Here is a 25,160-nt window from a genome sequence, read left to right on the forward strand (position 1 = left end):
AGAATGCCCTTCCCTGGAATGCTTAATCTACCTTTTAAGAGGTAAAGGTACAGGGACCCCTGGACATTAGGTCCAGTCATGACCGACACTGGGGTTGCGGCACTCATCTCGCTTTATTGGCCGAGGGAGCTGGCGTACAGCTTCTGGGTCCTGTGGCCAGCATGACTAAGCCACTTCTGGCGAACCAGAGCAGTGCACGGAAACGCCTTTTACCTTCCCGCCGGAGCAGTACCTATTGATCTACTATCACTTTGACATGCTTTTGAACTGCTAGGTTGGCAGGAGCAGGGACCGAGCAACAGGAGCTCACCCCGTCACGGAGATTCGAACCGCCGACCTTCCGATTGGCAAGTCCTAGGCTCTGTGGTTTAACCCAGTGCCACACATGTCCCTGCAATCTACCTTTTACTAGCCTGTAAAGAAATAGTCTGTACACACTCAAGTTTCACTGTTGCTTCAACACAAGGAATTCCACTTCTTGGCATTTTTTTTGCCAGTATGGCACTTCTACATAGTTTTATTTTAAACTGATTTCTACTGGTGAGCACCTAATGTAGAGCCACACTAAGTACATGCAATTGGGGGTGGGGGTGGAGAGAAGATGTGAAATATCTGAAAACTCATGGACAGGGTGCTAAGCAAACATGAGAATATCCCCTCTAAGCAGGCGGATCAGGAATCCTGTCCAGCAAGTGATTTTTGGTAGTTTCTGTGTACGTGCATATATGTACCACATCGCCAATTCTTTACAAATCCAGAAAAGCAGAAGGAAAAGAATTTCACATAGAGTTTAGGGTGTGAAATGTATATGGAAATCAACTCCAAATCCACTGATTAGCACATCCAGTTAGGGACATTTATCTGAGTGTATGTATGCACAGGCCCATGACTGGTCCTCATGAGGAGACCACAAGATATTAAGTGCTGGTACTTCATTAGCCTGTTGTCTCAGGTATTTAATTAGTATCTGTGAGTATAGAAACCACATAGGCCCAGAGTGATGGATTGTGGGTTGAGGAATGGGGACAGACCTCTAAATTGAGACCTCCAATACCTGATGTTATCCAAAAAGGGAAGCAGACTGTGGAGATTTTCTGGTGTGGTGACTTCTTGGAAATATTGTACACTACACACTATGTCAAGAAAAGGCCTTAGTGAGAAACAAGGCTTCCAAAGTACATGATTTTTTTTTCCAATTCACTTGAAGACAATCCAGTGCATCTTTGCTCATTGCTCATGGGTAGCTAGTGTTAGCACTTTTTTGTTTCCAAAGTAGTGAAAATTTATGTCTGAAGGCCAGATGTGAGGAGGAAACTGGAGTTACATATCTTCTTCATCCTCACTCACAGCTCCATTCGAGTTTCTGGCAGCATGTTCTGCCTGTTCCTTCATGTACTCAACTTTTATCTGCTCCAGTTCTCTCATCTCAGACTCCAGTTTTAACCTGTACACTCGGCGCCGATTTTGTAAAACTTTCATGGGAAATGGGTTCATGTCACTGAAGGCGATGTTCATCAGCTTCCTGGAAGAAGGCAAGCATATGAGCCAGAATTTTTAAAGGTAGCTTGGACTAAGTAGACATTGAAGAGAGACTTGTGGAAATTCTACATGCTCTTTTGGCTTCCCTCACAAAAATGCGGCAGGATTTCTGAAAGAGGTTTGTCTTCCAGAGACAGAAAGTGTCACCCAGGGATCAAAGCTCTGGGTCTTCTCTGCACCAGGCCCTCATATTTCAGGCCACATAAGATTAGGAACAACCTTATATGCAGCTCTGTGTCAGACCAATTTACTGGTTCTCTGCAACACTGTTCTAAAACAGTATTTCGAAATTTACTACTGATATTTTCCACAATTCTTTTTCTGCTAAGGAAGGAACCTCTCTTCAATACAGAAGATTCTGGGGAATGTTTTAGGGTGAGCACAAGGCCAAGTCTACTGGACTAAATTACAGGGCTGCCCCAAGTAATTTTGCTGTCTGAAGTCATGGGCAAAATGTTGCTCCTTTTATGTACTGGATTTGCAGTGGATTTTTAAACACTGGCAATGGGACAGCATCCTCCACTGCTCCTAAGGCTCATTTAGGGGAACAAGGCAGGCTATGGGCAGTGCCAGATTTATGTATAAGCTAAACAAGCTATAGCTTAGGGCCCCACTCTCTTGGAGGCCCCCGGAAAAAAAAATAAAGGAAAAGAACTGGATGTACATTTCCAAAATATAAGATAAAAAAGAAATAAAATAAAACCTACATACAGCAACAGTGTTTTGTGTTGTGTAGGCTCCTATGATGTAAGTAATGGGCCCCGCCTGCAAGCCCTCTCCCTAAACTATCACGTATAAAGGGCTCCATCACCTTCAGTAGCTTAGGGCCTCATCAAACCTAAATCCAGCCATAGGGTTCACACAGCTCTCTTTTCTAGTACTTCACAGCTGCCCTGACCCCCCAGAAACCTCAGCTTGAGGTATCAGCCTTATTATGCCTAATGGTAGGGCCGGGCCGGTCTGCCACCTTCTGTGAAATGAGAATACAGTCTAGAACACACCCAATACTACCCAGAGGCTAAGCATTACAGGGGGCAAATGAGTTTTAGCAGGACATCTGTCCTTCAGGAAAACTGGTCAACCATTACTGATCTGCTCATTAAACACTCCTGATAAGCTTTCCGAAGAACCCCAGGATTTCCTGGAATAAAGGATTATTATATACAATAACATGGACCTATGTTTTAGATGTGCAGGTTATATTTGCTGGTGATCAATGAAACTATCAAATACATAGGCACACACGTTCAAGGAGAGGCAGGATTCACCTCAGAGCCCAAGGGTATATATAAGGGGGTATGCTTTTAAAGGAGTATTGTTTCAGTGTTGCCTCAGGCATTATTTTCACACACCGCATCATGTGGAAGCCACTTCCCTGCGGTGCTGCCCCACACAACTGGAGTGTGAACATCAGTATGAGGGAAATGGCTCCAGCATGTCTCTGTGTGTGAGAGAAAAGGGTTTCACTTTAGCGCTAATCTAGCTGTACTTGGCTTGGTTCCTAGCTTCTGATTTACCTCAGATCAATGCTATTCATCATCATCAACAACAACTTTATTGCACTAGCCAAAGGCCATGGCATCATTCACAAAGCAAACAAAAAGAAAGACAACAATAACCATAAACACCATAAAAACATCAGGGACTGCGAATACAATGAACCACGGTCACACCTCCTAGAAATTATTTGTTGCATACGATATAATAGCAGGAGGTTCTCAGATAGAATGTGCCAGCTTAAATGTCCGAATCACCTTTGCAATTGACCGCTATTTTATCTAGTTCTTTTCTCCTGATCTTCTTAGCGGCCAATGCATATAGCGCTACTTTATAAGTTACGAAGTCAACAGTATCACTTAGCAGCCATTTCACCCTTTCCGCCCTGTTCGAGTGTGTTCCATTTGTAAGCAGGAGTTTTATAAATCAGTCTCTTGCTATTGCTTATTCCTGATCTGTGCCTGCCTCAATCCCAGTTTTTGAATTTTTCCAGTTCTCTGAATGACAAACTATCACCTGACAACCACAGTCCCCATCCGAAACACTTCCTGACATCATCCTTACCTGCCATCACAGATGGTTTTGGTAAAAAAACGCATGTACTGGTAAATCTCCAGGCTGTCCTGGATCCTCAGTATCGCTTCTTCGTTGTATTTAAATATTGCCAGAGCGTAACGGAATATCACCTGGGACAAAGAAAAACATGGCTGACGGGGATGTCATAGGAGGGATGGAGTCAGAGCCACACAGATGATAAAGGTAACATCACTGAGGCAGGAAGGTACAGGTTCAATAAATACAGTGGAAGCCTGTCCAAAATGCCCGGTTGCTAAAACATCTCTGCGGAGACTGATATATGAAGTGAGAATGTAGGAGGGATAGGAGGCAGGGATACTCTTACCTTAGTACCTTCATAGAGAAAGGCATCCCATATCCTGAAGAGGATATCGCTAACAAGACTGTCTACAAATACAACCAAGAACCAATTGAAGGTCACCAGGCCCAAGTCGATTCGGTGCTGCTCCAGATGAGCTGCTAGCCTGGGAAGCTTCTCTGACAAGAAATCTTTAAAGACTCTTTGATCCACCTGGATTCAACAAAACATCAATTAGAACCAATAACCATATCTGAAAGGATGCTTTATCAGCACCTTCTCAGAGTCCTCCAAGATCTGCAGGGGTTAATTGTACTCGTAAACACCTGACCAATCTAACAAAATCAAAACCTTCGACTTGTGGCACAGTACACACACAAGCTATGGTTATACTTTCTGCAGTGGAGGCAGAACCAAGAGAACGAGCACAAAATCTGCTTCCAAAACTTCCCCACTCTGATATTGTGGTTACAAAATGATGTGTGTGTGTGTGTGTGTGTGTGTGTGTGTGTGTGTGTTACTGACTCTCCCATAGGTTCCTTCTGTGATACCAAAAGGGGTTTTTTGCACCTAAAAAAAAAAAACCCTTTAAAAAACAGGTAATCCTAGGATCCCATGGTACTGATGATCGCATTGGTATGAGCTACAATTGAATGGTTTGTGTGTAACTTTATGCCAAACTAGTTTGGCTTTGCATTATGTCCAAATTAGGCCACAGTGAAGAAGGGATTAATTAGTTTTAAGGACAATTTGATTCTTGACATGCAAACCACTGGATTAGGTGTGAAGTTCCATTATTTTGTTAAGGAATCAACTGCCTAGTTTAACATGAATCGCAGAACGATGAAAGCCAGGCCTGTGCCAACACCTATGTGAAATGTGTTGGAATTTTCCCTCTAGAAGCACCACTTCCATCATAAGGATATGCAATCCTTTTAAAACAACCTGTTTTTCTTTCACCCATGACTATCCTACTGTATGGCTTGGTGGGGAGTCCCAGACTTACTTGTGAGCCTATTAGTGTGTTGCTATAATAATCTGGAGGCATTAGGTTTTCAGTGATATGAACTAGACACCAGAAAGCGATTTCCTCTTCCTCTAGAACCAGTAGTGCAATGGCTGCCAATCTGGGATGAATAAAGAGACATCACTGTTAAGGAAAGCAGGCAACAATGGCAGGCAGGTCTTACAGCTACGGTCCTTCAAGCTGGAAAATCCCCACAAGAGGAAAATGGCAAAGAAGCAGGAAGTTTCTTCTGAAACTTAACACTACATGTGGTAAATAGGCAGCCCACTTGTTAATGGAACTATAAAACAGGTGCCATAGTAGCTGCCACTTCTTACTATGGTGCCCTGGGCGGTTCATAGAATCATAGAATCATAGAGTTGGAAGAGACCACCAGGGCCATCGAGTCCAACCCCCTGCCAAGCAGGAAACACCATCAGAGCACTCCTGACATATGGTTGTCAAGCCTCTGCTTAAAGACCTCCAAAGAAGGAGACTCCACCACACTCCTTGGCAGCAAATTCCACTGTCGAACAGCTCTTACTGTCAGGAAGTTCTTCCTCATGTTTAGGTGGAATCTTCTTTCTTGTAGTTTGGAACCATTGCTCCGTGTCCGCTTCTCTGGAGCAGCAGAAAACAACCTTTCTCCCTCCTCTATGGTTCTTTCTATGGTGTCTTGCAAAAGGTCTCAGTTAATATTCCTTCAAAAAGCTACAGCACACAAGAGACTATCTGATCTTCCTGGTCAGTTTCTGTTTGCACTGGCTTTTCCTGCACTGAACACAACACTCTTAAACGTGCTGCATGCACATATTTCACTGGTAGCCAAGATTGGAAACACACCTGTTCTGAACAGAGAGATACAAATAGCTTCTCTCGACAAGTGAGGGCAGAGTAAGCTGAGGTGAGTGCCTTTCCCCCATTGACTGTGGGTAGTTGGCGGGACAGCGTGGTGGCAGCAATGCCCACATCATTTCTGTCTCAGTCTCTCTTTCAGATGCAGCAGCCATTTTGTGTTATGCCACATGCTCCACGGCAGCCATTTTCTCACTGGTGACCATGATACTCTCTCAACATTCCCAATATGACCATGGCCCCTGGGCCCAAAAAAAGGTTGGCAACCCCTGAGTAAGAGCAGCTCATCTTTTCAGCAGCACAAGTGCAAACAGGCACAAGAAAACATTTATGGCTGTTTGAATGGTTTCATGTACGCCTATAGCTTTGTCACAACACAGCAGTTCCAGCTGGAGTCATTGTCAAATACATCTCATGACTAATTTTTCACATTATACTTATATTGGATAGGGAAGTTTTTAATGTTTGGTGTTTTAGTGTGTTTTTAATATTGTGTTGGGAGCTACCCAGAGTGGCTGGGACAATCTGGTCAGATGGGGGTGTTAGTGGGTTGTTTTTATTTTGATACTATATATTTTGGTTTTTATGTTGATATTGTTCTGTGGAATACCCTGAGACCTCCGGGTATAGGGCGGTATACAAATTCAATTAAACAACAACAACAACAACAACAACACTACAGTGGTATCTTGGTTCTCGAATGTAATCTGTTCTGGGAATCCATTCAACTCCCGAAACGGTTCAAAAACCAAGGCGTGGCTTCCAATTGGCTGCAGAAGCTTCCTGCACTCAATTGGAAGCCACGTTGGATGTTTGGCTTCCAAAAAACGTTCGCAAACTGGAACACTCCCTTCTGGGTTTGCGGCATTCAGAGCCGATTTTTTCGGGAGCCACACCGTTTGAGTAACAAGGTACCACTGTAAATTATTATTATTATACCACTGTAAATTATTATTTTTACTGACCCTAATATTTGTTGCAAACATAGAGTTTAAAAAGGTGGACAATGAGCTAGCACCCTTTACCTGTTCAGTCCCTGGCAATAGCCAATGGTGGGATTTTGCAGAGAGAATGCAAGCAAAATCCTTCGGAGTTTGGGAAGAAGCTGGGAAGCGGGTGAATTGAAGTGCCTGTTGTTGGTGAGCGTGCGAGGCAGATCCAGTTCAATCTGTCGGGAAGCTGGGTGCTCAGCAGCCTCACACTTCTTGAGCAAGTTTTGGTAATGGCCTGGAGAGCGAACGTCCTGCACCCGCCTGCTCACAATCCATCTCCACACTCGTTGGCGGTGGTCTACTGGGACGCCACAGCGCAGCAAGCTCTTTAGCTCTGAGGAGGGAGTTAGTTCCCCAAGATTATTCCACCGGTCAGAGAGAGTTTTCTCCATGGCATCCTGGTTCAGGAGATTACTGGATTTGATCTCCAGAGCCTGGATTTTTGCCAGAAGCTTCCAGTCTGCAGCTTCGTACTCAGGAATTGTCATAAACCCATAGTCATCATACTGGCTGAACGGTCAAAAGAGAAGAATATGGGGAAAACATCAAGTTCTAGAGCTGCCAAATTAATTAAAGAAAAGTTTGTAAACTTTCTGCTAACAATTATTATCATTATTTTAAAAAATATATCTTGCCAAAGATCTTAATGTAGGTGCCTTTTTGACAATAAAAAAGTAAGATAATGTACAGTTTAAGGATAATATAAAATGCTACCACTGACTGTTTGAAGGAAAAACCAGCTCATATTTTCTTTTGCCTTTCCCTACTACAGTAACACACCAAAATCAAAGGTAACCTCATAATGTAAGCGAGTCTACCCTCACCTCGCAGCCCCACAAGTGAAAATGTGCCTTTGTGGATTAAAAATAGGATTATCAAATAAAGCTTTAGCTGATAATCTGCCAATGACAGCTCACGGACAGTAAGAATATAAGGATTGTCTGATGAATCAGACCCATCTAGACCAGCATCATATTCCAGAAACAGTGAGCCTAGTGAAAATAAAAGAGCGGTGCATCTATTTTAATCACACACACACAGCCATTACTTGATTGGGCTCAGATGTACAGGGATCATGGCTTCCTCCTTCACACCCCACTGAAGTGCTTCCTGGATAAGGCCCTTCAGCATTTCCACATGTTCACTGGCAAAGTCTGGTAGGCCTTGCAGCTTCCGCAGAATCATCAGGTACTTGCTCTCAATCTGGCAGTTGTGGGCTTGCAGACGGGCACACTGGAATTTAAAAAAGTGAAAAAGTGTTGCAGTCAGAATATGACCATGGCTTCCTGTTGTCATATTATGTTCACCATCGCCTCAGATGTAGCCACAAGCAACCTAAGATCAGACAGCTGAGGTCGGCTCCTAGAAAGCTGGAGAGCATCACAGGCAAACACACAGAGAACCAACACAAAGATCCACACCTCACATTCAACACACATTTAAAGCACCTTGACTCCCCTCTCACCCCCAAATTCTGGGAATTCTCAGAGTGGTTTAAGAGCCAATCCCTCTTCCCAGGGAACTCTGGGAATCGTAGCTCTGCGAAGGGAGAGGAATAGGGGTCTCCTAAAAATTATCAGCACTTTCAACAAACTACAGTTCTTTGGGCAAAAGCTACAGATGTTTTAAAGTGGTATAATACTGTTATACAGTAGATGTATAGTGCAGATGGGGCCTAAAGCACAAACACTGGACTTTTTAAAAGACTTTGGCTTTTTACCTTCATCAGTAGGGTCTTCTCTTTCTGCGCCACCATGCTCCAGATTTTAGTAACCTGGTGGATTTCGCAGTTCAGAAATTGGTTCTGAATCTTGTACGCTTCTAAGTCATCCTGGCAAAAAGACAAGATACAACACGCAGAAATAACCTGTCGGCACAACTGTAATTTGTACACCCAAGAAATTTGTTGGGCTTATGAATGGGCAAATGGTGTCTGACAGAAAGATGGGGGCAAGCTGTGTTGTTGTTGGACTCTTTCGATGGCTACTTAAACAGGCCAAGGGAATTGGTGACAAAAAGCAACAAAAAGTCCTATTTTGAAGACAGATAGAAAACATTACATCGCCAACCTGGTGCACTCCAGATGTTGAGGGCTCCTTTGGGATGAAGGAGCACAGTGATTTTTTTTTTTTAAAGGAGACTGAATCCTCTGCTCAATATCATATTCTGAGCTGTTTCTTAAAGGAGCTGCTATGGTATCGTGGTGTACACAGACTTGCCACAAAAATAAAACAGAGGTATAGAATGATGGGATAACATATCACCAAGGTGCAACTGTGGAAGGAGTGAGGTCATAATCGTCACCTCCTCCTGTACCCAGGCCAAAGCATTTCGCCACCAGAGATAGTGCCCCCTCCCAGTGACGGAAGCTGACAAGACTAGCAGTTAATTTTTCCTTCAACACCAGGGATTGTACCTGAATCATCAGGACAGATAAGGGGCCCCAGGACAGCTTGTGTAGCAAGAGACAAGGGATAGGGGACTAAAGAGGCATTTACTGTTGTGCTGCCCCCAACACATATGCTCTCCAAGGCTCTCCCCAATGGTAGGGCCGGCCCTGCCATTGCACCATTTGCCTCAGAGTACCTTCAGATGTTCGATCTCTTCCTGCTGCTTGCACAAGGTCTCCATGGGGATGGCGTCTGCCTCCCCAACAGAGTCAGGCATGTCTCTGGCGAGTTGCTCCGTCAGCTTCAGGATGACTTGTTGCTTGGCCTGGTTTTTGTCCATCAGGAGCTGCACGTGGGCCTTCAGCTCCCCGATGTGCTCGTCCTTCAAGGCCAGGCCCTGTTCCAGCTCCTTCTTCTCCATCTCCAGCACTTCCACCTGTTTATTCAGCTCGGCAATCTGCCTCACTTTGTGCCTCACCAGCTCCAGCCTATCCTCTTCCTTTGCTGTGACCAGGTACCTGCAGGACTCTCGCTTCTCTTGCTGGGCTGCCTCCAGGGCTTTGTGGAGAAGCTTAACCAGTTCCTGTAAAAGTAAACATGGCGGGGGGGGGGACTGTTAAGTTGTGGGCGAACATATCAGACGACACAGCGATTCTTCCAAAGCAGCTCTTTATTTGTAAGCTGGAACAGAACTGAGCTGAGAGAGCTCAGTCAGCCTGCTTATATAGAGCTCCACTAGAATGCAACAGTAACCATTTTCTGAAACTAGCCAATCACTGAACGTCACTTTCGATCCTTCATTTGCATAACTATCTACAGTATCCTCCTGCTGGCCCAGGGTGAGAACTTCGGTACATAACAGGGACCATTAATTTTCTAAAGGCAGCTTTATAAGTCATACTCTGAACAACTTGGAGGAAGCACAGGATTCCAAAGTGATCAAGCATACGTTTCTGTATCTGGAAAGGAACAAAGAATGATGCATTTCTATCAAATGAGGATGAACTAATTTTCCATTCCAACTATAATTAGTGAGGACAATAAGCCACAATGATTCTTCAGATACAGTTCTGGAGGAAATTCCCAAGATTCAGAGAGTTGATGCTGTGCCGATATTCTAGAAGCACAAATGAGGCGTTAACTACAGGCTAGTTAAATTTACATTGATCCTGCAACAAAATGATAAAAATCATAATCTTCAAATTAAGATGTTGAATAATTTACCAAAACAAAACAAATTCCTTCCAGTAGCACCTTAAAGACCAACTAAGTCAGTTCTTGGTATGAGCTTTCGTGTGCATGCACACTTCTTCAGATACAAATTTGTTTTGTTTTGACTATGGCAGACCAACACGGCTACCTATCTGTAACTGAATAATTTACCAGTTAAAATAAAATGTATAAGAAAAGTGTTTTATTAGGTTTTTTTTAAAAAAACCTTCAGCTGCATAATCATGTTTAAATTGGCAAGACTTAGATACCAAATATGGCCGCCACCAGTCTTCCATAAAACAATCAGATTTTTGTTCCTCCAAGAGTTCAACTTATTTTAGAAACCTTTTGACAGTCTCACCATGAAAAAAACCTAAGAGCACCGTTAGAGAATCAGCTTGTATTTCATAATAGCTTAGATATTCTAACTTCAGTTTTCCTCCAAAATATCAGGAACAACGTTGTCCTTCAGCAGTTGCACAGGAAATGCAATTTTCAGCAGGGAGTCTGTATCATAGGCTGATGCAATCACTCAGTCTGTGACCCACTGTTAGGCTTGTGTAGCATGGTGCCTCTGTGAGTTACTAGAGAGAAATCGGTTCTTCAAGCTATACTGGCAGTATCCCTCTTAGGTGTAACTCTGAACAGCTCTCCAGTACCTGGGCACAACCACCAGTATTCCAACCATTTTCCAACCTTGGCTCCACAACCATCCCTCTACCACAACCTAGTAAAGAGGAAACACACTACCGTATAGTTCTAGAATGACCCTTCTACCAGAGCCCAGAAAAAAGGCAAATTAGAATCTAGACTTGGGACACAGTTTTTAGACCCTAGAAGAGAAGATGGATGTGTTTCCTTTCATAATACCTTCTAATGCAGCGTTAGCCAACATGGTGCCCTCCAGTTGTTTCAGACTACAGCTCTCATCAGCCCCAGCCAGCACATAGAAGCATAGAATCATAGAATCATAGAGTTGGAAGAGACCACAAGGGCCATCGAGTCCAAGCCCCTGCCAAGCAGGAAACACCATCAGAGCACTCCTGACATATGGTTGTCAAGCCTCTGCTTAAAGACCTCCAAAGAAGGAGACTCCACCACACTCCTTGGCAGCAAATTCCACTGTCGAACAGCTCTTACTGTCAGGAAGTTCTTCCTAATGTTTAGGTGGAATCTTCTTTCTTGTAGTTTGGAACCATTGCTCCGTGTCCGCTTCTCTGGAGCAGCAGAAAACAACCTTTCTCCCTCCTCTATGTGAAATCCTTTTATATATTTGAACATGGCTATCATATCACCCCTTAACCTCCTCTTCTCCAGGCTAAACATGCCCAGCTCCCTTAGCCGTTCCTCATAAGGCATCGTTTCCAGGCCTTTGACTATTTTGGTTGCCCTCCTCTGGACACGTTCCAGTTTGTCAGTGTCCTTCTTGAACTGTGGTGCCCAGAACTTGACACAGTACTCCAGGTGAGGTCTGACCAGAGCAGAATACAGTTGCACTATTACTTCCCTTGATCTAGATGCTATACTCTTATTGATGCAGTCCTGTTCTTCTCTTGCCAGCAACAGTAATACATGAAGCAGAAACACACCTTCTCGTACAATATTGTGTCAAGATCAAAAGGCAATTAAGCACATTTCCCCATAGATCAAAATGGTATGGTGACTCCATCCATACCAAACACACACGTCAGGGCAGGATTACCTTCTGAGATTTGACATCCTCTTCAAGGACCAAAATTTGGTGCTGAAGAGAAGCTGTTCTCCCATCTCTTGCCCCTTCAGCAAAACAATGCAAAGTCCTGCTTTCCTTTCTGTCTTTTCTAACCAAAGGTGGTTTTAGCCTTGACTTTGGGTCCTTCTGCATCTCTGTTGCGCCTGAGGAAGAAAAGAAGATAGGACACGTTCCTGCTTTCCAGTGGTGGCACAGATTGTTTTGATCTGTGGTTACCATTTATCTTATGTGGGTGGTATTGACTGGCAACTTGTGTGTATTTGCAATAGCAAGATGAGGTGGGTGAGTGAGTGAGAAACGGCTAGATGGACAAAATTTGAGTGAAAGGGAAAGCAATGTTTGATATTAGACAAGGCTTGTTTTACTTCTAATGAGTACATAAGCAGCACTTCTCGCCAGCAGACTGGAGGTAGGACGAAGGGCCTGATCCATGCATTCTAGGTCTAGAAAATCCAGTACAGTGGTATCTTGGTTCTCAAATTTAATCCGTTCCAAAACCAAAGCGTTCCAAAACCAAGGCATGCTTTCCCATAGAAATTAATGCAAAACGGATTAATCCGTTCCAGACTTTTAAAAACAACCCCTAAAACAGCAATTTAGCATGAATTTTACTATCGAACAAGACCACGGATCCATAACATGAAAGCAATAATCAGTGTACTGTACTATAAATAAATAAGACAGTATTGTAGATGAGAAAAATTAAAATTAATTTTTTTCTTACCCAGACTGATGATAGTCATTGTTTGGATAGGGGGCTTTGGATTCCATGCAGTCACAAAAAACAATTAACCAAAAAACCTCAAAAACAAAAATGCAAAATAGCAAAATAGCAAAAACAAAAGCGCCAAACTTAATCCATTCTGGAAGTCCGTTAGACTTCTGAAATGTTTGAAAACCAAGGCGCAGCTTCTGATTGGTGCAGGCGCCCCAGAAACAATAGACGAGCTGCATGGGCCGTTTGGCTTCTGAAAAATGTTCGAAAACTGGAACACTTACTTCCAGGTTTTCAGCGTTTGGGAACTAAGGCGTTTGAGTACCAAGGTACCACTGTACTGCATACTGGGCTCAGAATTCACACAGCAAGATATTATAGAAATTTGAGTGAGAGGTCCGTCCGTCCCCCCCCCCTCCCCATCTGAAAGTTGGACATTTGCATCTATGGGTATATCTTAGCATGTGCTAACGTTTTTGTAAGTTTGTGCTATCATGGGTCTATGCCCAGGTTACCTAGAAATGCTTAATTAAACCCTGATATTTACTCAGAATAAATCCCAGAGGCTTCAATGAAGGCTTTTGTGCTCACTTTTCCCAGTTTCTCCCTCACAGCTGTGCAGAATAACCAGTGCCGGATTAATATATAAGCTAAACAAGCTATAGCTTATGGCCCCACTTTCTTGGCCCTCCCCCCAAAAAATAAAGGGGAAAAAACTGGGTGTACATTTCCAAAATATAAGATAAAAAAACAAATAAAATAAAACAGCAACAGTGTTTTGTGTTTTGTAGGCTCCTATGATGTAAGTAATGGGTCCCGCCTGCTAGCCTGCTCCCTAAAATATCACTGGTTTGCTCATTTCTATATACAGGGTGCCAACATTCTGCATGTGCAAATGGCTTTAGGTGCCTATTAGGTCCATAAATTACCATTCAACATATTCAACACAAAAAAAACAACAACAGCGACAATTTGTTGTTGACAAAGGACAGCTGGACATATAAAGGGCCCCATTACCTTCAGTGGCTTAGGGCCTCATCAAATCTAAATCCAGCCCTGAGAACAACAAGTAAGCAATGCTATTTTTAAATGTTCTCACCATCGTGCAGAAATAAGTACCTGCATCTTCTGCTTCAGTTTCTCCTTGCTCTTCATCGGCTGTGTTTTCAAGGTCGTCTTGCATCCCCTCAAAACAAGACATGCCACCATTGTCCCTCCGGCTCTGCCAGCTACCATAAAGATTATGCACTGTGTTCCTAGAAGCACAGAAGCGCATGGGAATGGTTAGACAGAACCTGTGAATTAATAACACTTAAATGCCGCAGGCTGTTTTGGGACACTCGTGCCACAATGCCACATCTTCCTGCAACAACATCCAGTCGTTTCTTAGTGACTTCGGACGTTTTTTTCATTTAGTAGCCGTTGTTCCCAGCTGTTGTAAACTCACAGGACTTGGACTCACTTAGGGCCGGGTTCATACATGCATGCTCGTCATCTGATGACTGTGTCATCACTCTTCAAATACAGTGGTACCTCAGGTTAAGTACTTAATTCGTTCCGGAGGTCCGTACTTAACCTGAAACTGTTCTTAGCCTGAAGCACCACTTTAGCTAATGGAGCCTCCTGCTGCCGCCGCGCCGCCGGAGCACAATTTCTGTTCTCATCCTGAAGCAAAGTGCTTAACCTGAAGCACTATTTCTGGGTTAGCAGAGTCTGTAACCTGAAGCGTATGTAACCTGAAGCGTATGTAACCTGAGGTACCACTATACAATGTCACGTCCTGGAGCTGGTTCACATATTCAGCCGTAAGTCATCAAGTGTATATTGATCATATGTAGAGAGATCAAGGGAGGTACAAGCATATGCACAACAAAGAAATCTGCACAAAAATGTACAAAACTCAAACATTACAGTTGCGCCTAAATATTCTATTTGAATGTAATATGAACAAAGAGGAAGGTTCATGGGGGAATTCTTTGCTCCTGCACAATGTTTACTTCCCCACATTTTTGCTTCTGACTAACCTTGTTTCCCCCTGGTTGCTAGGGAGAAACAGCTGTTGGGTGGGGAGCACAATGTTTTCTTCAAGTCCTTCATGGACACAGAATCCGAGATTTGTAGTGTTGGAAGGGAACCTGAGAATAATCTAGTCCAGAGTTTCCCAAACTTAGGTCGCCTGCTGGTTTTTTTGGACTACAATTCCCATCATCCCTGACCACCAGCTAGGGATGATGGGAGTTGTAGTCCAAAAAGAGCTGGAGACCCAAATTTAGGAAACCCTGACCTAGTGCAACCCCCTGCAACGCAGGAATATGGTTGGAACCCCACTGCAACGCAGGAATATGGTTTAGCTAGAGGGGTCCTTGATCTGATGCATCACAGCTTTCCTGAAGTTCTTATGCAACACCTGTGAGTTTATTGAAATAGTGATTGAGCCATAAATGCTTACAAGAGTTGGTCGATGCAAGTTGTGCACTTTCAAGCCTTTTCCTTTTTCCTTTAATAAAGCTAAAATGCACATTTAAGCATATTAATAATTTTGCTTTTTTTAAAAAAAGTATACTGTAATTTCACCTTCCATAACAACATCTTCCCCCTCTATAGCGACACCCATGCCTATGGCAGGGTTCCTCTTTCATGCCATCTGGTTGGCTCTCGCCTTTCAAAACTCAGGACACAAAGCAGCATTTGTTAGTCCTCAAGATGTCAAAAAGACTCGGCTGTTAGTGGTGCAACAGGCTTAACACAGCTAGTTTCCAGAAATTCGAAAAAAAGAGATAAAAACAGTTACTGTATTTCAATCCAAGGATGCTTGAGGGAGATGTTCTGAAGAGCATGAGAAGGCTGTAGAGGTGCTTGGAGAGAGGCTGCCTTCGGGCCGACGACATCTGTGGGGGTTTTCACAGGGGGCAAAAACTCATGTTCTGCCTCTGCTATGGAGGGAAAAAACAAACAAACCAGCTGAATCAATGGGATTCAGACACACCCAAGCTAAAGTTACAGGTGCATCAAGCACAGCAGGGAGAGAGAAATGCTACCAGTGCATTCTCTGTTGTCTATTACACAAATAAGGTAAAGGTAAAGGTAAAGGGAACCCTGACCATTAGGTCCAGTCGTGGCCGACTCTGGGGTTGCGGCGCTCATCTCGCTTTATTGGCCGAGGGGGCCGGCGTACAGCTTCCAGGTCATGTGGCCAGCATGACCAAGCCGCTTCTGGCGAACCAGAGCAGCGCACGGAAATGCCATTTACCTTCCCGCCAGAAATGCCGTTTACCTATTTATCTACTTGCACTTTGATGTGCTTTCAAACTGCTAGGTTGGCAGGAGCAGGGACCGAGCAACGGGAGCTCACCCTGTCGCGGGGATTCGAACCACCGACCTTCTGATTGGCAAGTCCTAGGCTCTGTGGTTTTACCCAAAGCGCCACCCGCGTCCCTTACACAAATACTGCCACCCATTTGGGGCAAATGAGATAGCCATTTTGGCTGACTTTTAAGAAGCATTTCTGCAACCGCTATGGAGAACTAGGCTAGCCTGGGTGGAGTGGTCAGCTTCAAAAATTCTCACATGCCCAGGCAAGTCCAGAACTGGAAATGAGCAGGCAGACACTGGAGGCCTCTACTTTTGATATTTCCAAATAACTGCTGGCGTGTTTATAAACAGAGAGGAGCCACTGCCTCTTATGGCGTCCTGAGGTGTTTTCTGATTGTTTGTTTGTTTGTTTTGCAGAAGGCACAGCTATAATCTGAGGGCATGTTATTCACATTTGCGGCTTAAAACGCAGTGAGGTCATTTCCCAGCCGGTGCCCTGCAGAATTTCAAGCTACATTACTCCACATCAAGTTTTCTAATTGGACTGAAGCCGGTTTAACACACACACACACACACACACACACACACGAAACAGCAGTATTTGTTAAGAAACTACAGGATCAATATGGATCGTAGTTTGCGGCATGCGACTGTAGCTTCAAAAATTAGCAGAGAGAGTGTGCTGGATGCAGAGTAAGCACAGCAGCAATGTGAATACAGACACGCTTAACTTAGTTGTCAGTTGCATTAAACTCTGTGGCACTTACTTCAGAGTAGATACATAAAGGTTTGGGCTGGAGTCTTGCATAGCATTGTCTCCATTCCAGAAAGCCATCCATCAAAATTACAGACTTCGGTTTCTCTGCATGCCAGAGTATTCTCTTTCCTTTTTTTTTGTGCTGTTTCGCCTAACATCCAGCTTGATGAAGAGCTCTGCTGAACTCTAAAGCTTGCTCCCTACATTGTGGCCTCCAGTAACAGGTATTGTTCTACTGTCCGAATTTTCCCTCCTAATGGAACATCTGCCTGCATTCCCCCCCCCCTCCACTGGAGAGTTGGCCTGCTGTGTTTAGTCACCCGTGGCAACTAGCCCAGGTCCCTGATCCAGTCACCCAAGCATTTTCTTCTGTGCCCTTGTTCCCAGACCCCACCAATTTTTGGCAGTGACAGTGAGGATAGAGATGGGGATAGCATGGGTGAAGAGATATAAACCTCTTTGCCAGTCCAGCACCCTGACAGGGATACTAATCTGCCCCTCCCTGGTCATCCCATTTATCATAAGATGAGCTGCTCCTCAGCTGATCTGCATGAATCAGCTGAGGAGAGTAAGCTGTGTCTTGTGTGCGCTGTGCATGTACCACTTGGGGCAACAGCCACCACTGGGGAGTTTTCTTAGGGTGACTGCGGTCCTCAAACTAAAAAGAAGTTAGTAAACCCTACTTTAGCACTTAGGCTGATGTTGTGCAATTTGTGCGCAGTGAGGAAGCAGATTCTCTCATGCTCTCTCTTTCTCTCTCAACACACACACACTCACAAGTCTCAGCCCTATCAGAATTCTGTTTGCATTAATATTTGTAGGATCAAGCCCTGCTAAATGGCTGGATTTATGCAGCACCAGCTAAACCAGCACTGGCGGAATAATCCTGTCCCCTGGGGTAGGGGTGGGGGGCAACATATTTGCGCTGCTGCTGCTACTTACTATTGTTAAGCGTGGCGTCATTCACACAGGGGAAATCTGTGTCATCCTCTGCCGGACTTCTAGTCTGGTTACTACAGAACTCCCAGCGTTTTATCTGCAACTGCTGCAACCAGTATATCATGGTCTGTTTGTCGACAGCCTACAGTTCAATTGGGGGGGGGGGAATTATTAAATACAGGATCTGTGTAACTCAAGGAGTTGCCTACAGATACAGCTAAATTCCACAACAGATAAGACTTCAGCGACAAACCCAACCTCATCACAACAGACCATGGACTTACCAAAATCCAGTATAATTGGGGAGGTTTTGCACAGGCTTCCCTGTGCAAGCACAGGGCCTAGCGCAGTGGTTTCCAAGCTTTCTGCCCCATGGACCACATGAAAATTGCTGAGTTTTTGCAGGCTACTTAATGATTTTTTGCCTGTTTTAACCATTGTAATGTTCTGTGCTAGACGCCGAATGATTTTTAAATTGTGTTTCGATTGCTTCTTTGGCTTCTTATATATTCTATTTTGTTGCATTCACTAAATCCAAATTGTAATACAATAAAAAAAGAACAGAAATAAAAGTAGCAATCAAAACGCAGTTAAAAATTCAATATGAATATTCAGTGTGGATGTGCCATCTCCCATCATCAACCACTAGTGCCTAAACTGAGGAACCCCTCGTCAAAAAGACATGGCCAGCATTTGAACTGACAAAAATCTAGCCCCGCCCCCAAGCCTTTAGCAAGAAGGGGACCAGGTGAGTCAGTCTACCGCGTCTGCTTTTGTGTGTCTGTGTGTGATTTTCACTTACGAAACAAAGGCTTGCTCTGCACACAACAGTAATCCATGGTTTGTTTCGGCATGTGTTTTTTCTGAACATCCAAACCCAGACTAGCAGACTAACCATGGTTTTTTTTCTGGTAACAAACCACAATTTGAAGCCATGGCTTCTTGGCAGCTCGTGTACTATGGCTTGTTTTAACTACAAACTTAAGAGCCGTGCTCAGCCATGGCTTATCAGGACACCCCACCGCAGACATTTGCCAAGCTACAGAGGCATGAGGCAAGAGTGGCTGGGAAACAAACAGTGGCTTGTTTAATCGTCTGCAGGACAACTGGTGATTTGTTGAACAAACCATGGCTGAGTGTTATGTACAAACGCATCCAATGTAAAATGCCATGTATACTGAGTGTGCTGTCTAAAATGATAATAATGTACAAGAAAGTCTTCCCCACCAACACTCAGCAAAAGTAACATACTTGTATTGTTTTAATAATCTTTGAGGCATTGGATGCTAATGGTCTCAGGAGTTCAGGATACTGCCATGAATTATTAGGGTTGTCTTCTGCTTTAAGAAAAAATTCACTAGGAAATCATGTTTATGGCAATTTCCTGAAGACAAGAGCTTTCTTCTTCTCAAACCGTGAATCAGGATATTTTGTAAAGGGAAGAGAAAATTGTGAAGTTCATGCATCCCGAAGGTTCCAACTCCTTTATCTTCTGCCAATATTAAAAAATAGGGATTACTTAAACTTGGCTCTGCATGCTAATTTTATTAATTTTTTGTCCTCCAAGAGTCTGCAGCCAAGAACCATTAAATGTCAGAACAGGAGAAGATTGGGATTCTGGTTAACTGAACATTCAGCTACAATTGGATGTAGCTGTGTAAACTACACCAAGATAATGCTGGCTTCTCAATGGTGATAGAGATATTAAAATGTGTGTTAAATGGAGCAAAACATGTTTACCTCTCCTGTATATAAATGCTCCTGGTTCTTTGGACACAATAGTAAAACACTGGTTATAACATGTCCTAAAGGTAAAGGTAAAGGGACCCCTGACCATTAGGTCCAGTCGTGACCGACTCTGGGGTTGCAGCGCTCATCTCGCTTTACTGGCCAAGGGAGCCGGCGTACAGCTTCCGGGTCATGTGGCCAGCATGACTAAGCCGCTTCTGGCGAACCAGAGCAGTGTACGGAAACGCCGTTTACCTTCCCACTGGAGTGGTACCTATTAATCTACTTGCACTTTGACGTGCTTTCGAACTGCTAGGTTGGCAGGAGCAGGGACAGAGCAACAGGAGCTCACCCTGTCGTGGGGATTCGAACCGCCAACCTTCTGATCAGCAATTCCTAGGCTAATTCAGGAAATTCACAGCTTCAGCTCTGTGGAAACCCCCAAGCGCATCGAGTCTCCAGGACAATTTACCCACCAACACTAGTACGGCTGGTTTGCCTTTGTTTTCATGTTTCAGTTGGGCACAAAGGGTAGATCCCTGCCCGAGATCCCTTTAGGTCACCCTATGAGCTCAAGTCCCATTGCATGCCACCAGCCGCAACATGCACATTTCCCCACCACTAGCCCAAACCAGCCATGTGTCCCACATACCTGGAGGATAAATGCTTTGCTGGGGGTCCTGATTTCAAAAACGCCTTCTTCCGCTCCCACCTTAAGATCAAAGCTAGCACTGGATAGCTCTATGGTCCCCAGAGGGTTCACGTCCTGTGCTGTCCTGTAGTAAAGTAAGTTGCATTTGTTTTCCTCATAGACGAACCAACGCGACTTCCAGGTCTTGATTGGGGCTTTTGCAGAAAATTTGTTTAAATAGCCACAGAGTTGTTTCTTGGGGGTTTCTCTGCCAGGTTTCAGGTCCACATTCTCTGACATTTCCCTGGAAGGAGGCCCACCTCCGTCTAGGGCACAACTGATGCCGCTCTCAGTATCCTCTACTTTTTCCTCTTCGGGCTTCCTGGAAGTTCTGGCCACAAGGCAATCTCTGCTCTCAGAATCCGGCTCCATGCTCCACCGCAGGGCAGATCTCGTGTTGCTGGAATACAAACAGCGAAAGACAAAACAGCCCAGTGGCGTAGCGTGGGGGGTGCAGGGGGGGCCGGCCGCACCGGGCGCAACATCTGGGGGTTAGGGAAATCCATGGGTTAGGGGGCGCAAATCCACGGGTTAGGGGGCGCAAATCCATGGGTTAGGGGGCGCAAATTACTTGCCTTGCCCCGGGTGCTGATAACCCACGCTACGCCACTGAAACAGCCCAAGAAAAAGTTGCTGAGAAAATAAGCATATACTATGTGCATGCAAGTCCCACAGTTCAAGATATCTGCTGGTTAATAGAAAGACGTGCCTCTTGGCAAACTTCCTTCCACAGCCCAAATCTGGCAGCACTTCTGCTTCTCCAAACTGCTTCCTCGCATGTACGGAGGTCATCACGCAACTGACATGGCAATGGAGACAAACCACAAGCAGTGAGTGCGTGAAAAAAAATACAAGTAGGTCCAGGAAATCAGCCTGCTTGCAGGTAGGCTGGTTTCCACCACTGTTCAATATCTGCTGGTCAGAATTTCCCGTTCCCGGAGTTTCTTGGGTAGGTTACCTGTATAAGTAAAGGTAAAGGGACCCCTGACCATTGGGTCCAGTCGTGACCGACTCTGGGGTTGCGGTGCTCATCTCGCTTTACTGGCCAAGGGAGCTGGCATACAGCTTCCAGGTCATGTGGCCAGCATGACTAAGCCGCTTCTGTCGAACCAGAGCAGCGCACGGAAACGCCGTTTACCTTCCCACCAGAGTGGTACCTATTTATCTACTTGCACTTTGACGTGCTTTTGAACTGCTAGGCTGGCAGGAGCAGGGGCCGAGCAACGGGAGCTCACCTCGTTGCGGGGATTCGAACTGCCAACCTTCTGATCAGTAAGTCCTAGGCTCTGTCGTTTAACCCACAGCACCACCCATGTCCCACAGGTTACCAGTATATCATGCCATTAATGCGCAATGCCACTTTTCAGCCACATACTGTCAGTTGTGGGGGTAAGGGCTGCCCTTGAAAGGCGTCCTGAAACTTCAACCGTTTCAAAATGCCTGTTGCCTGGGGCTGGGCTGATGCATGTAACTCTGCTGTTGTCCCTCCCATCCCCAATTGCCTTCCTCTTCATTTCCAAGGCCACTTATGGGCGCTGATTCTTAAGCATTAAGCAGCCCATGACTGATGCTTGAAGGACCACCTTATCCCATATATGTATACGCCTTCCTGTGAACTTTGTTCAGCATCAGAGATCCTGTTCCTAAACTCAAAGTGCAGCAGGTGGGAACAAGGAAATGTTTTTCCAGTTGCTGTGGAATGCCCTCCCTATGGAAACCAAACTAGCTAAGGACATTAAGATTATTTCAGGAGGGATTGTGGCTGGCCGAGTAAGAAGGCTGGGTAATTTTGCTGCAGGTTTGCTGAGATTTTATCAGCTGCTGCTCTTATTATATGCCTGCTGCTTTTATTTTACTGCTTTGGTTGCATTTTATTGTTCCTCTTTTGATAGCTTTAAATTTTACATATTGCTAGTTGCCTTGAGTCACCTAGTACAGGGGTTCCAGACTGTGGTCTGTGGACCACAAGCTTCATTCAGGCAATCCATGGCCTGGCCACTTTCAACATTCCCATTGATATTTAGCTGTACAGTGGTACCTCAGGTTACATACACTTCAGGTTACATACGCTTTAGGTTACACACTCCGCTAACCCGGAAGTAGTACCTCGGGTTAAGAACTTTGCTTCAAGATGAGAACAGAAATTGTGCAGCAGCGGCGCAGCAGCAGCAGGAGGCCCCATTAGCTAAAGTGGTGCTTCAGGTTAAGAACAGTTTCAGGTTAAGAAGGGACCTCCAGAACGAATTAACCTGAGGTACCACTGTATTGTTATTTCATTTCTTATATTGTATTTTCTTGTCTTTCAATTTGCCTTCTGTGGAATGCAGGCTGCAATACAATAAAATAAGATGCAAGACAGAAAAGCTGCAATAAGAACCATGACTGAAACCATGCAGCACTTAGCATGTTACAATTATTGCACCAAAGTGCACAAGCATGGGCAGTGTGTATGGAGGTCCTGGGATGCCTAGATTATAAGACCCCTCTCTCAACTTCACTGATGTGGTCCAAAGGAAAGGATAGCAATACTTTTGGCACCAGCTTGGCTGCAGGAGTTGCTGGAAGGAGGCGTACAAGGCACCATCCAACCATCTTAAGGACTCCACTTCAGAAGAAGAAGAGTTTGGATTTGATATCCCGCTTTAACACTACCTGAAGGAGTCTCAAAGCGGCTCACAATCTCCTTTCCCTTCCTCCCCCACAACAAACATTCTGTGAGGTGAGTGGGGCTGAGAGACTTCAAAGAAGTGTGACTGGCCCAAGGTCACCCAGCAGCTGCATGTGGAGGAGCGGAGACGCGAACCCGGTTCCCCAGATTACGAGTCCACCGCTCTTAACCACTACACCACACTGGCTCTCATCAGATTTGTGTAGGGCTGGCTCAGTTTTTTCTTCTCCCCAAAATATCCCACAAGGCAGCAGAGGTTTAGGATCAGAGTTTTCCTTCTCCTAGATGGACTCCCTTCCCAGGTAGATGAGTCCCATCTACCCCTCACGTCCCTCTACTGCCCCTGCAGACACTGTCTTCTTGACCCTTGGGCCCCCTTGGTCTTCTCCACTCAACCCACCAGAGCCTTCTTCACATGCAGCAGAAGTCCCTAACTGTCTCAGAGTTTGAGACCCATCAGCTTCCCTCACCTGGTTTGGTTGGCCAGCCAGAGCAATTCCCTGGGGTGTGGCGGCATCCTGACAGCTTCTAGGAGCCACAGGTGAGCAGCGAGTGCAGGATGGGGACCAAAGGTGGACAATACTCCAGGAGGAGCATGACATGTCCAGTACATAGGAGCCAACTCCTAGGGGCCAAGATCCCTTTGGCCTCCCATAAAATATTTGAGCCCTCCACTCCCAGTTGATGGGCGTTGCCATTCAAATGTTTTGTGTGTGTGTCGCATCATGTGGTTGATGATGCAGGGCGGAGCTTATCTGCCCACCCGCCCATATTTTATTCAAATTGGCACCCCTGGTCCAATAATAAAAGGTAAAGGGACCCCTGATCATTAGGTCCAGTTGTGACTGACTCTGGGGTTGTGGTGCTCATCTCGCTTTATTGGCTGAGGAAGCTGGCGTACAGCTTCCAGGTTATGTGGCCAGCATGACTAAGCCGCTTCTGGCGAACCAGAGCAGCACACGGAAACACTGTTTACCTTCCCGCCAGAGCGGTACCTATTGATCTACTTGCACTTTGATGTGCTTTCGAACTGCTAGGTAGGCAGGAGCAGGGACGAGCAATGGGAGCTCACCCCATTACAGGGATTCGAACCGCCGACCTTCTGATCATCAAGTCCTAGGCTCTGTGGTTTAACCCACAGCGTCATCCATTTAATGCAAAAAGGAGGGATTACCGGAGCTAAGAAACAAAAGGCCTTGCACAAAACGAGTGATGGGATAGATGATGGGTGGGGTGAGGAGGTGTCTCAAGCAAACACCTCAGCCACATTAGCTCTCAACAACCTACCCCCTTGGGCCACTGCACTGGCTAACAAAAATAAACAGCGCAGTTTCCCTCACCTATCATCACCACAGGTGCCAACTCCCTGGGGCCCTGGGTGCCCGAGCACTCACAAAATTCCTCATGAAGGGACCGGGCACCCACAAAGTTCAGTGTCAGCCAGGGCCATGCACACACTGCATGGCACCCATGACCCTGGGCACCCCCGGTCATGGGGCCAAGATCAGATCAGAAGAATCTTTATTTGCATCAGCCATAGCAATAAAATAAGATGTACTGAAGACAAAGTTAAAAACTTACCGGTAACTGTACAAAATACATTTCGGAGGTTTACATCAATAATCAAATAGTAGATCTTATTCTAATTGCCCCCGCTAAAAACTTTGCAGTTTTTTGCTGTCACCTGACGCCGGGCCAAGCTGGCTGGCACTCCTGCCTATCACAGTACCTCCACGCTGCACCTGTTGAACTGCTTTCTTTCCTGCTGTCAAAAACTACCCAGCGCAGTCCTTCAAGTAAGAAAAGTGGCGTCGCTAAGGGAGTTGAGGGGGAAAACAACCAAACCCCACTCAACAGAGGAGGACTGCATGTGCGTAAAGTATACCCAAATCTGCCCAAGCAAGTCACTCTTTCAGCTCTTACCTTCACTCGCCCTCCGAGCGCACTTCGGCAGAAGCAGCTGCGCTTGCAAAGGGCCCGATCCGCTTCCTGATCAAACGGCAGCAAATGTTCTGGGGCCAGGATCGAGGCAGCGAGCAGCAGCGGCTGTTTCCTGGTCGGCTGGGGCGGGGCGGTGCCAGGCAGTCCCGGCATGGAAAGCCGCGAAGGAGCGGAAAGCAAGACAACAATGCATTCCGCCGCTGCGCGCTTGGCGGCGGAAGCGGGGAGGCGCGCCTTGCCGCCTCTTTCTCCAAGAAATATTCCACGTTCCTGCCCCAGGCGAAAGTTTGCAGCTTATTTTGCGACGCTTTA

The 25,160-nt window shown here is 45.3% G+C and overlaps 1 protein-coding gene across 3 annotated transcripts; it reads right to left on the reverse strand.

Annotated features, from left to right (window-relative positions):
• Window positions 1–941: 941 nt before the first annotated feature.
• TBC1D2 (TBC1 domain family member 2) lies at window positions 942–25,054 on the reverse strand. Of its 3 annotated transcripts, none has more exons than XM_081844938.1 (14): window positions 24,831–25,054; window positions 20,201–20,639; window positions 17,824–17,962; window positions 15,604–15,742; window positions 13,932–14,068; window positions 12,068–12,240; window positions 9,350–9,736; window positions 8,484–8,594; window positions 7,812–7,996; window positions 6,797–7,273; window positions 4,917–5,037; window positions 3,938–4,123; window positions 3,601–3,722; window positions 942–1,522 (listed from the first exon to the last, which is right to left on the reverse strand). In XM_081844938.1, exons 2-14 carry the CDS (start codon window positions 20,609–20,611, stop codon window positions 1,321–1,323), a joined length of 2,790 nt encoding a protein of 929 aa, XP_081701064.1. In that variant the 5' UTR covers window positions 20,612–20,639; window positions 24,831–25,054; the 3' UTR covers window positions 942–1,320. The 3 variants fall into 3 exon arrangements, with proteins under 3 accessions (XP_081701064.1, XP_081701063.1, XP_081701065.1); XM_081844937.1 differs by having other exon boundaries at window positions 15,604–15,745; window positions 24,831–25,053; XM_081844939.1 differs by lacking the exons at window positions 15,604–15,742; window positions 17,824–17,962; window positions 20,201–20,639; window positions 24,831–25,054 and adding an exon at window positions 15,387–15,565.
• Between the last annotated feature and the right edge of the window lie 106 nt (window positions 25,055–25,160).

Source organism: Podarcis erhardii (assembly GCF_964252035.2).
Source record: "Podarcis erhardii genome assembly, chromosome: 17".
Taxonomy (NCBI): Eukaryota; Metazoa; Chordata; class Lepidosauria; order Squamata; family Lacertidae; genus Podarcis; species Podarcis erhardii.